The sequence below is a fragment of the Pelodiscus sinensis genome, chromosome 2 (assembly GCF_049634645.1).
Source record: "Pelodiscus sinensis isolate JC-2024 chromosome 2, ASM4963464v1, whole genome shotgun sequence".
In the NCBI taxonomy this organism is placed as follows: domain Eukaryota; kingdom Metazoa; phylum Chordata; order Testudines; family Trionychidae; genus Pelodiscus; species Pelodiscus sinensis.
In genome coordinates, this window is record NC_134712.1 from 115,283,766 (window position 1) to 115,296,601 (window position 12,836).

The window sequence follows — 12,836 nt, forward strand, 5'->3', positions numbered from 1 at the left end:
ATGCCATATCACCTCATGACAACCCACAAACATGCTCTGAAAGAAGACCTGACAGAAGCCTATAAAAAGTACTACATGTGACTTACGAAATTCAGCCCTCTTCTCAAAACGCTGCCTCAGTGTAAAGATATGGCTGAAAGTTGGAGCGATCAGACCTGAAATGGCACCAAGTGTCCCAGCTTTTGCCCTACAGTCCGTCCCTGATTTGAGACATTAACTCAGAATAAAAAAACATTCCCTGGGACTAACAGTAGTGTAGTACCTCTAGCTGCTACCACTGGCCTTGTGACCCTGTTTGGAAAGAGGCAGAATAACACCCTTCCTCCAGCCATGGAGGATGATGTTAGCAGGGGCAGATGACCATTTTGCGGGGCCCAGGGCAGCACAATTTCGCGGGGCCCCCCTTTGCCATGGTGCATGCGCGGTGGCGCCACGCGCATGTGCGGGGCTTCTTGAAGTGCGAGGCCCAGGGCGGCCGCACCACTCACCCTGCCCTATATCCACCCCTGAATGTTAGCATGCTAGTTAGCTCAAAGAATATGCAGCTATGGACCGTACTTCCCTCTGTTATCCATGGTTGGTGAGTTCATGTCATGAGAGCGTTTCTACTGAAGCTGACCAGCGTGTGACAGTCCACTCTAGGGTCCTTAAGCTGAGAAGGCCATGGGTTTGTCTGCCACTAGGGCAAAAATGATCAATGAAAACCTGGTCATCAGTGCAAAAGGGTCATCTTGGTATCTTTCCTGTTAGCAGGAAAAGAGAAAAGCAGATGCTTCTGGTTTGTTTTAAGTGTTGAGTAAAGGGTGGGTGAGAAGCTTGTACTTATACACAACAACAGGCATCGGGGGCAGCAGCTCAACGTTGGCGCAGGAATTACATAGTTTCATTTTTCCTATTGTTGAGCTGTCCACCAGTCAATTTTAACTGCCTTCTGCCTTACAGCAGAAAAGACAGTTTGAAGCTGAACTTTAGTTAACATCCCTTGTGTCTCAATATTCTGACTCACCAGATGATCACAATGTAGCCCTGTGTGACAGAGTTACACAATATGTCTAAATGATAGACCACCTCCCTAGCAATGAACATGTGAAGCAATCTGCAGCTGGAAAACCCACTGTAATTCTTTTTGTAGGTTGCAGTCAAATTAATATGTGCGACACCACAGAACATTACAGCAATTGCCTTCAGTCACATGCATGCCCCCTCTTTTTTTTTTTTTTTTTTTATGGTGCTTATCAGTGAGTAAATCCATTTCCAGGGGAAGGGGGAAACCATCTTGAATTTAAATCCAAACACGGATCAGATTCTGAGCCCATTGTAAGTTTCATGTTATTTCCACTGTCGGGTGCAAGTCCTTATATCTGTCGGCTTACTGATGACATGCAACTCAAACTGTGAGCCTGATCCAAAGCTCATTGAAGTCATTCGGAAGATGGCCACATGATGATGATGATAAAAAAGGATGAACCACATGATGAAAGTAGGGGGCAGAAGAATTGGAACCCTCTGGAAATTCACATAACAAAGCCCCTGGGGTGAATGAAAAACCTCCCAACACCCCTCTTAAAGAATGTCTCTGAAGGAATAAAAGGAATATTTTGACAGCAGTTCCATCTACATCTGTAAAGGTATATGAGGTTCTGATGACCTAACTGCATAAGGTGCATCTCCACCGGAGCTGGAGGTGCACTCTTTGATCAAGCCTACTATGCAGCCCTGGCAGCATGAGGGGCTAGGCACCTAAGTGTGTAACTAGAGTTTTCGATGGGCTCATATTTGAGTTGGCTCTCCCATTCTACCACTCAGACAGTTGTGGTTATACTTCTGTTTTTAGCATGCTAGCTCAATCAGAGCTAGCTTGGGTATATAGACCCAAGCTGGGAATTATACTTCCGGTTCTATTGTAGACTTAGCCATAATCAACTGCTTCGAAAGCAGCTGAAAAATGTAGGCCTATTAGCAAAGACATCTGGTCCTAAGTTATTAGTAGGAGGACATTAACCACCAACAAACACAGTCGCACACGCACACACACACACAGCTAAACGGAGTTATCTGAGGACTCTAGATGACTGAAAATTTGCATTGCTCAACCTTCTCAGTAGCCGTGATCACAGAGAAAATGTGGTATTCATTATAAGCTATACTTTTCTGAGACATAGAATAAAGGAGAAAATTCCTCCTGTTTGGGTATCTTTATTTTTTACTGCTTAACAGCAGCCTTAATTTTTTCCAGGATCAGATGGTTTCATTAAGAGATATTTTCCTTTACAAATCATATTGTCACTACCAATTAGAAACAGAAACACACTAATTAGAGTTGCTTGAAAAATAAATTTACAGAGAATATGAAATGTCAACGTTCTTTTCATTTCAGACTTTTCATTTAGACTCTTTATAATCTTCCATTTATTGCATTTCTATCAAATATTGGTAACTTTTTTAAATAAAAATCTGTTTTTATAAATGGAAAATCTCAATAAGCATGGTGCTAACATTTTTATATTTGATAAACTTTTATGAAGATATAGTTTTTTTCACAATAAAGAAGTATTTTGACTGTTAGTTCAGGAAAAAAAAATATTCAAAGAAATATTTTTTGTTGGGGGTAGGGGACAAGAATTTAATCAAATAAGACTGTTAACCAGATCATCTTGAAAGAGGAGGAAAAACATGTTGGTTGAAGGATTTTAAAATAAAAAAAACTTCATTCTGTGTGCACATTATGGAAGGGTTGTTTAAAAACTACCATTTTTAAGTAGTTTGTGTATTCTGGTGAGACAAAGGGCCTGATCCTCACCTCATGTAAATTAGCATAATTCCATTGAAGTCAGTATAAGTGCACCTCACTGATTTATACCATGTCAGGATCTAGATAATAATTTATACTTAAGTAAAAGGTGAATATATTGCTATTTTTGTTTGTACTCTGCTATGGGCTACTTGAAAGTCTGTATTGGTAGTTATCTTTCATTTCAGACCTGATGCTTCCATGGAAACCTGCCTTTAGGTGTGTGTTTCATTGTTTTTTGTAAATGGGTGACAGGGACACTTTTGTAAACTCCTTTTGATGAAAAATAACTACTTGACCATCCTGAAGAAAAAGCAAGTCCCTTCTTGACTTATCTCTGAATGAAAATCTAATCAGGAATGCTTCTCTTGACAGTCAGGAGGTAGATGTTTATTTCCAAGATACGGCCAATCAGCATGAGAGTTGAAAGACTATTTAAAGCACGCAGGGAAAACATTCAGATAGCATTGCAAAGGCAGTCAGCAGAGAGTGAGTATCCAATTAGAAATTAATACTTAATGAATGAATTTCATTAATTCCACGTGACTCAGAAAAAAGGTGAAATTTGGTGTCCTCAAACCAATGAAGACCCAGTTTTTAAATGTAAAGCCTGTTTCTAAATAAAAAGAGCAGAATTGCTTCTGAAATAAATATTCACACCTTCGGCCATTCAGACATATTACTATGGTGAAATAATGAAAAATGCTGTGTGTCAGTTTGCTTCCATATATGCAATTTAATCATTTTTAGCTGTGCGTGTTTTGTTTTTATAGGTAAGAATTAATGTAAGAATTAATTTAAAAAAGCCCAATTTTAAAAGCAGCATGCAAAATCAAGCACTCAAAAGTTAACAATAGATTGTGTGCAGACTTAATTTGGCCTCCTACTGTTAATGTGCTTTGAAGTAATCTTGAATTTACATGATCACACACTATTTTTTCCACAGGACCCTTGCCTCACTCAGTGCACAGGATGGACGATGCTCCAGGAATGAAGCTGTTGTCCGTAGAATCCCTACCTCATTTGTTGCAGAAATTGGAAGGTGTGTAGTGAATGAGGCAGAGGATTGCAGGAAGAGAAAGAACAATGTCATGGTTAAGCAAAAACAAGGAGTCCTAGCACTGATCTTCTATTTAGTAATGTAACACTCCCATCCTTGTACATAGGTATAAATCCCTGCCAAACTGAAACTTCCACTTTATGCATCTGATTAAATGAGGTGCAGCCCACGAAAGCTTATGCCCTAATACATTTCTTAGTCTTTAAGGTGCCACAGAACTCTTTGTTCTTTTTGCTGAAACAGACTAACAAAGCTGCCCCTCTGAAACTTGTTGTCATGGTTAAGGCAGCTGAATGCTGCCCTGTAGCTAGTGTGAACAGATAGCATGTATTAAAAATCTGGACAGGATAGGGAGGTAATAGGCACCTCCCTAAATATTGGGAATTCTACTCATCCAATTTAGAGCATTGGATTCTACTTTGCTACAGTTCTTCTGTGATGTTAAGCAAGTCACGTAACCCAAACTTTTCCCAGGTGGCCAATAATTTTATGTTCCTCGTTTTCTGGGTGCCTGGCTTGATACTCTGGGGTCTGATTTAGAGATAAGTTGAGCACGATCAGCTTAAGTTAACAGGAGCTATAATTTGAACCTGTAATGTGCTGTATAATGCCAAGTACTCTGAAAAATCAAGACCTACGTTTTTCGAGTGGGGCACCAAAAATTAATGGCTATTTTTGACAACTTCAGCCTAAAACTGTGCTTTGGTTTCCCATCCATAAGGTGGTAATATCGCTAGCCATAAAGATATTGTCATTAATCTTTGTGAAGAATTCAGATGCTCTGGTGAGAGCACCACAGAAATGCCTATCAGGAAGCTAATAATTTTGTATTCGGTGCAAGGTTTAGATGGTGTGCATGAAATTAGTCCTAAGGCCACACATTGAACAAGGAGGATAAAAAGAAATATTAAATAACTCCTCATTCAATGCATAAAGCAGGAGCCCTGTGGGAAAAATAACATGTGATCATGTAATTAAAGACTGAATCGTAATGCCTACACACAAGGGGACCGAATTGAGGTTGCAAGCGAAAACCTCCCAACATTAGCATGTTCTTGATTTCGGAACTATAATGTTCTTTAACATCATTTTTAAAAATATGTAACTTACTATAGAGGGGCATTATGGGCTGATGAAATGAGCTCTGGGTAGGGAGCCAGGAACCCTTGGGTTCTAACCGCTCTCTGCCATGAATTGATGCAGAGAATCCCATGAAAATGCAACAGCTTCAAAGTTTGTGCAGAGGAGTCGGAGGCTGACGGCTTTCCTTCCTGTGTGGCTGTTACATTTCCTAATGAATAGTTGTCATTTCCACCAAAGTTATAAAGAGCTTCCTTGTTCATTATTTTTCTGCTCTGAGCCGGAATGGAAATGCTACAATGAACGATGCTGTAGAGAACAGGAAGGCACATAAAAAGGGGCTGTGAATTGATGAGTAAAGGAAGCTTATTCTCCCTCATACCCAGCTTCCTAAAGAAGCGATAAAGCGGAAATGTTAAATGCAGGTTGTTTTTAAGTGGGGAAATCCAGTCCAGGAGCCATGGTAGACCCATTAAAGAGCCACCTGCAGCTCATGGGGCTGAGTCTGAGTCTCTGTAATAGGCCATGACATACTGCCATGCTTAGCCAAGGCACCTCAGATAGAGCCTTGTGAGTATAAGAGGGGGGGGCGTACAAGGCAGGCTGATGTTCTTCTCCAGGACTCTGCCTCTTTAGAATTCACCCCCACCTCCTGCTGGGTTCACAACACCCCAACTTTATTAAGAGAGAAACAAAGTGGGAGGATTATAAGAGTTTGAAAGGACTTGATATATAAGGAAGTTTTGAAAGGATTGAGTGCCCATAGCATGGATGAAGTGATGCTTAATAAGGGAGATAATGATCTACAAATATCTAAAGAGTATAAAAATCAGGAATGGAGAAGAATGATTTGGGATGGTATAGGAGGTAAGATTGAGTTAATATCCCATTGAGGGGCAAAATTTAAGCTATATATTGATCACTAAAACGCTGAAATAGTTTCCCAAAAAAGTGGAATTGCCTTTTGCTCGAGAAGTTTTAAAACTAGACTGGACAAAGCACTAAAAAAGTTCTGTAGGGAGCAGTTGTGTACTGGCTGGGGCCATATATGTTTGTACAAAACCTAGCACATGGGGCCCTGATCCATGACTGGGATAACTAGTTGCTAGCATAATGCAAACAATTTAATTACTTTTATATAACCAACATATCTTTGTTCTGATGTCTGTATTTGTGATTCTGTCATCTGGTGTGTTCTGCTGCAGTTTGTGGATTATAAATTGAAAGATTTCAGATGTAATTATGAGAGCAGCATGACAGAATACTCAGACCTTTTTTTTAAAACGTGTCTCAGAACCAAAGTTTGAACTCCTGACTAGTGTGTCTGCGGGCAGTGAAGAGCATGAATAATTAGATTACAAAATAACATTTCTCTACTGGATTTACCATGCAAAAAATAAGAACTTCCAGATAATACAAACACACGTGTTCTTTGGCTGTCTGCCCCCCACTTACCTTAATTTTCTTTACTTCTCCGCGGTTTTTCATTTCTTTTATCTTATATCCATTTAAAGATTGGGAAAAATTGAGGTATTAGAGACAGCTAGACTGTTTATGTATGAAGTGTGCTAATGCAGACTACTGCGGGAGGCCATGTTGAGATCTCATAAACAGTCAGTATATATTGTGACTACTCCAAGACTTTTCTGGGTAATTTTTTTTTTTAATGCTAGTGAAAGACTCTAGTTCTCGTGTCCACAAATCAAGAAGGATGTTGATAAATCGGAGAGAGTTCAGAAAAGAATCGCAGGAATGATTAAAAGATTAGAAAACATAGCCGCCTAGTGAGATTGAAGGAGCTCAATCTATAAGAATATAAGAACGGCCATACTGAGTCAAACCAAAGGTCCATCCAGCCCAGTATCTTGTCTTCTGATAATGGCCAATGCCAGGTGAGATCCTTTTGGAGCTCTTCACAGTCTGCTTTGGTCTTAACTATCTTGAGTAGTTTAGTATCTTCTACAAATTTTGCCACCTCACTGTTTTCCCTTTTCTCCAGATCATAGGTAAAATAGGATTGGTTCCTGGACAGACCGTTGGGGGACAACACTAGTTACCTCTCTCCAATCTGAAAACTGACCTTTTATTCCTATTCTTTATTTCCTGTCTTTTAACCAGTTATCAATCTGTGAGAGGACCTTCCCTCTTATCCCATGACAACAAGAGTCTTTCCTGAGGGACCTTGTCCCTCTGGACATCTAAGTATATCCACTGGATCCCCTTTGTCCACATGCTCGTTTACCATAAAGCAAAAGTCAAGGAGTGTCTCCATTATAAGTACCAGCATGGGGAACAAATATTTGGTAATGGGCTCTTCAGGGTAGCAGACAAAGGCAGAGTATGATCTGCTGGTGAGATACTGAAGCTAGACAAATTCAGATTGTAAATAAGGTACAAACATTTATTAGTGAAAGTAAGTAACCATTGGAACAATTTCCCAAGGATTGCGATAGATTCTTCATCTCTGGATTTTTTTTTCTAAAAGATCTCTCTAAGAATTATTTTGGGGAAGTTCTCTGGCCTGTGTTAGGCAGGAAGTAAAACTGGATGATCACAATGGTCCCTCCTGGCTTTAGAATCTATTAATCTAGAAGTGTTAAGGCATGTATAGTTTGTACTGCTGGAATGTGGAACTGTTGTAATGTTTCTTTCTAGCCCCAGCTGGTTAAGTTTTAACTGGCCTTTTACCCTTGGTACCATTTGTAACGGATACGGTATCTTGGAAAGTATGATCTAATCTCTGGGGATTAGGTGTCGGGGTAATATAGTACCCTTCATTCTGCCTTTTATCATTCATAGACTAGGCAAATGTCTATTCTCCCTAAGGATTATCTATATTCCACTACAAAATGGTAAAGAAAAGTAAGCTCATAGCTGCCTCAGCAGGATTCCAATAGCAAAATGTGTCAGTCAAGTTCACAGCTCTTTTCTTGAACTCAAGAGCAAGCAATATCTTCCAGGATCGAGTGCTGCTTTAAAATCAGAAAGAATAGCTATCAAGAGCCCCCATAATTTTTCTTAAAAAAAAAATCCTCTGTTTTAGTGTCCCATCAAAACGACTGAACACCTGAAACTGAGGAGACATTATCTTTTATTGGGCCAAATTCTGTTGGTGAAAGGGACAAGCCTTGGTACTCCTCAGAGCAGTTCTTGAGGGGCTTGAAATCATGCCCCTTTTATCAGCTGAAGTTGGTCCAATAAAATCTGTTACCTCATCCCTCATTCTAGGGCCAGCACAGCTGCAGCAGTACTGAAGTTGAGGAAGACAGATGATTCATTGCTGCAACCTGCTAGCCATTTATTTCTAGAAACCTGGAAACACACGTTGAATAAGTTGGTAGTTTCCAGTCCACTCCTTAGCACAGATCCATCTTACAGAAGTGCTGTCAGTTTTGTCAAAAATGCGAGGACTCTGTCTGTGAGAGGTGAAACACTAGCAGAGTGTGTTGCTGATTAGGACTAAAACACTACCAGAGGTTCTGGTGTATATCAGGCAACTTGACACAGGGGCAGCACGTGAGGCTAGGCAAACTAGGCAGTTGCCTAGGGCACCGCCGGCGTGGGTGCCCGATGATGATGTCACGGGGTGCGTCGTGATTACGTCACAGCCATTGACTACTGTGCAGGCAGGGGCACCGATCGCACATTCTGCCTGGGGCACCAGCTGTTGCAGCCGGCCTCGGGCCGCTCCTGACTTGACATCACTCTCTAGCTCTCTCTAGGGCTAACCATCTGGTTCCATGCCTAACTCCCCAATTAATTTTTTACATACATGTTTTAAATTGTGGGTAGCATTGGAATCTGCAGGAAGCCACTTGCAGCCCTCCAAGGCTGCAGAGAGGACCACCAACACATGGAAGAATAGGAGAGAAACAAATCAAGATGTGCATGTGTGTAAGGTGGTATGGCATCTTCAGAGCTCTAAGGCAGAAGGGACAGAGGACCCTACTGTCCCTCTTCCAGAACAAAATCTGAAACCCCATCGCTGCACTGCTCTGCTCCCCCACTACCAAGAGAATGACCTTCTGTTTTGTTTCAGAGCTGGAGAAGGAGCTTACCAGGAGGCCCAAGAAGGTCTGCATTGTTAAAGTGGTGGGAACCAGGAACCTGTGGAAAAACATTGTAGTATTGTGTGTGAACTCGTAAGTCCAATATATTCCTGTCAAGTATGTTGAATATTGGTAAACTGAAAGTAGATGTGGATGGTGATGGAAATATGGAGGCTCTTTTGTCCCAGTATAGGACTCTTAATCCAGTGTCTTAGATGTCTCATCAGAGATCAGTTGAGTGAGTTCTGCTACATGAGTGAACTCCTGTAGAAGCTTAAGGAAGTAGTCATTTGATGTTCTAAGCTGCAAAAAGCATGAGGCCCTCGAATTGTAGCTCTGTAAACAGGGATGGTCAATAATCTTAGGTGACCACTCCAAGGCTTTGTTAAGTGGGCAAGGCCACTCCAAGGTTTTGTTAAGTGGGCAAGGGCTGCACTTGTCTATGGAGGAGGTGCTGGGTCTGGGACGGAAGCATAGGGAGCAGCCAGCTGCTTTGAGCGGTGCTGCTCTGTGCCGCAAGGGCGGGCCCACACGCCGAGTTAAAAGACTTGGTGGCTGGATCCACCCTGCTGGCCGTATCTTGTCTGCCTCTGCTATAAGGGCATTGGTGTGTCAATGATCAAGTGATCTCTCTCTTGCACAAACTTTCTACTGTTGGATTTTCCAGTGTGACGCGCACAAATTCCATTGAGTTTTCATGTGAATTCCGTCCTTACCTCCCAGTTTCAATGGAATCTGTGCTACTAAAGTCACTTAGAGTACATCTACATAAAGTTTTAAAATAGTGGTAATGAGTCACAGGCCCTGAATCTACAGATTGGGGCTCCCACTACAGCGCTAAAAACAACGGTGTAGACAATTGGACTCAGCTGTAGCTCGGGATCTGAAACCCAGGCAGGTGGATGGGCTTTTGTGTCTGAGTTCCAGCCTTGGTTGTGATATCTGCAGTGCTGCTTTCAGCACTGTAGCACAAACTCTAGTCTGTTCACCTGGGCTCTCAGGCCTTATCTTCACTCCACGGAAGATCAATGCTGCCGTGATTGATCTTCCAGAGTTTGATTTAGTGAGTCTAGTTAAGTCAGAGGGCACCCTCGCGAGTGTCTAGTACTCCTACTCTTAATGTCCCCATCAGCCTCCCGCTAAGGAGATGGCAACAAGCTCGATTTAAGGTAAGCTGACTCCAGCTCTGTATTCTATGTAGCTAGAGTTGCATACCTTACACTGAGCTTCTGGGTCTTGAGTAGACCTGCCCTCAGACTCACTGTTCCAGGTTTAAAACACAGTGTACTCATAGATGCTTTAGAAAATTCAACCTTATGTTTCCAATGGACAATGACAAGGCACAGATCAGTCTGAACAGGTTAATGACTTTGGTGCATTTGATGGTGTCCCTTTTCAATCTAAAGCAAATAATTCAGAAGTTTTTTGTGAGGTCTTGTAAGTTTCCCTCAATTTAGAAGTTAATCTCTAGATTCCCATTGTCCTGCATGAAAATTAGTGACCAGCAGTTTAATTTGCACGTCTTTAAATATCTGGGAGGTACAGGAGAGCAAATGAGGTGATAAGTCCAAGGATATTACTATCTTGTCTTCACTTCATTTCAAATAAAGCTTAGGAGAAACTAAGAACATATGGTAGATTTGAATGTAATCAACTGCAGAATTATAACACTGTTTACATAATTTATCTACATTCTGTTTAATATTTTCTACAATTAAGTGGATTAAGTTGGCAGAGGAAGATGTTGCTGGGTAATAAATCCTAAGCTGTTGCCTGTATAGTAACTGTCTGTGATATCCTGAAAATTATACAAAAAGGACTGGAGTCCCTCCAAATCATTAAAGGGGTATACAGAGAACATGCACTTTCTGAAACACAGTATTGTGACACCTACATTATAAGGCCTCTGTCTGGCCAACATCTGCTTGGGTGAAGTTAAGCATGTGCTTAAGTGTTTGCAGGATCAGGCCCTGACTGAGTTATTCCACACACAGCTGAAGTTTAAATGTGCAATAAGAGTATATGTATGGACTTGCAATCTATTTCAAAGTGATCCTAACTACTTTTGACGGAGGAGAAGGAAATGGGAAAGTGAAGGGGCAGTGAGTTTGATGTTTTGAAATTGGGAAGGAGCAGTGCTAGCAAGACCAGAAATTGCCCTAGGAAAATTAAGTGTGTGTAATACAAGTTCTCAGTCCTTAGTTGGAATTTCCACTTGATTTTAGGGCCCAACTGTAATCTTCACTCACATGAGAAGTTACAGTGACCCATATGATTATGAATTGTAGCATTAGATCAACTGATCCTGCCTGGGTGAGGCCCATTGACTCTAATGATCTGTCTCTGCTGAATCAGCTGCTGGATCAACATCTTAATTTTCCACGTCAGTTGAGGAAAGAGGTGATGGGCTTTTAATAATCACTGAATTGTCGTCCTACATTTTGGAGCAATTATTTTGCTGCTAGACTGAGTTTATAACTACAGTAACTTAAGTGGACTTATGAACACTATCTCTGTATGAATTCCCCCTTTCCTACCCCAAATTAGACTTGTTTGGAAATTCCCAAGACCAGAATAAAAACAAACCATGAGATGATTTTTGGCTGTTTTCAGTGGAGAAGTTTGCTTTTTTTTTTTAAGCATGTGAATCGAACTCCTGTTTGTCATGCAGATTTTAAGTTTCAATAGGGACAGAAGAGCTGTTTCTATTCCTACATAATGTAGTCTGTCCTAAGATTCAAGCAGGTGTGAATTTTAGGAAAGATAAGACATTTTGAGGAAAAAAGAAGAAACTTCTTTGGGGCACATTGATTCATTTGAAAAAAGGCAACTGTCTGAATCGAGAATTTTCAGATGTGAAAATAAATCTCTGGGATGTGTATTAAAGGGAAGAGTGCAAGTAATAAATTGCATAACAAATCATTTATCTGAGGCATCTTCAGTTTATTATATGGATCATCTCTGCATATATTTGTGTTTATATATTAGCGTTGTCTAGTTACATATTAAATAATGTTTTGTAAGGTAGCAAGCAAAATAGTTCAGACAAAGTAAAATCTGTCTACAGAAGTAAATAATCTACAGATTAGTCTAGATTTCTAAAGCAAATGAAATTTTGTGCAAGAAAAAACTGTATCCTGTAGTACTTGTGTGATGTAAAGTATATCGATTCTCTAGTTCCAAAAGGTACACAATACTATTGTGGCTTTCGTTGACTGGTCTGCTATGCACAGGGCTGTCATTCACTGAGCTGTTAAGTCCCCACATTTGTTTGTTTAAAAAATAAAAAACAAAAAGCCTTTCATTATTCCATTTCCATAAAAAATTGTTTCAAATTCCTGAAAATAATTGGCTAGATGGTGTATTGATATAACATACTAGCCATTCATTTGGGAGATGTAGGTCCAAATGTATCCTAATGACGTGCATGTGGAATGAATTCAGCAGTATTTAGTGAACTCCTTAGTTAATGGAATGCAGCAGGTCCACATTGCCTACATGCTATGGAATTTGCCACAGAAGGCCCTTTTCTTGGAGCGGAGTTATGCTGCCTGAGGAGGTGTTGATGGTACTAAAATGCACCAGGGGCTCTGTCAGTGCAAGGTGAATTTACATTGCACTAAGTTCTGGCCCTATCCATATGAATCTCACCACACCCGGCATTAATTTTTTAACAAATGTATCAAACAGTCATAGTAGCAAATTAAATCCAGTTTCAGTATGTCACTTTAAATATGCATTTTAAAAATTACTTTGGCAGCAGCACTACCTTGAGCAGTGAGGTTGCTGTCAGTTGTGCGATCTCTTTTATAACACGCTTCCTACTGCCCAACCATATCACACTTTTACATAAACC

The 12,836-nt window shown here is 40.6% G+C and overlaps 1 protein-coding gene across 2 annotated transcripts in view; it reads left to right on the forward strand.

Moving 5' to 3' along the window:
- SLC22A23 (solute carrier family 22 member 23) overlaps positions 1-12,836 on the forward strand; it is a 178,536-nt gene that overhangs the window by 149,113 nt on the left and 16,587 nt on the right. Inside the window, exons 6-7 of one of the 2 annotated variants that reach the window (XM_075921326.1) lie at positions 3,738-3,833; positions 8,971-9,073. In XM_075921326.1, the coding sequence (XP_075777441.1) occupies positions 3,738-3,833; positions 8,971-9,073 (199 nt within the window). The remainder of the gene's footprint in view (positions 1-3,737; positions 3,834-8,970; positions 9,074-12,836) is intronic. The other variant, XM_075921327.1, reaches the window with a different exon arrangement.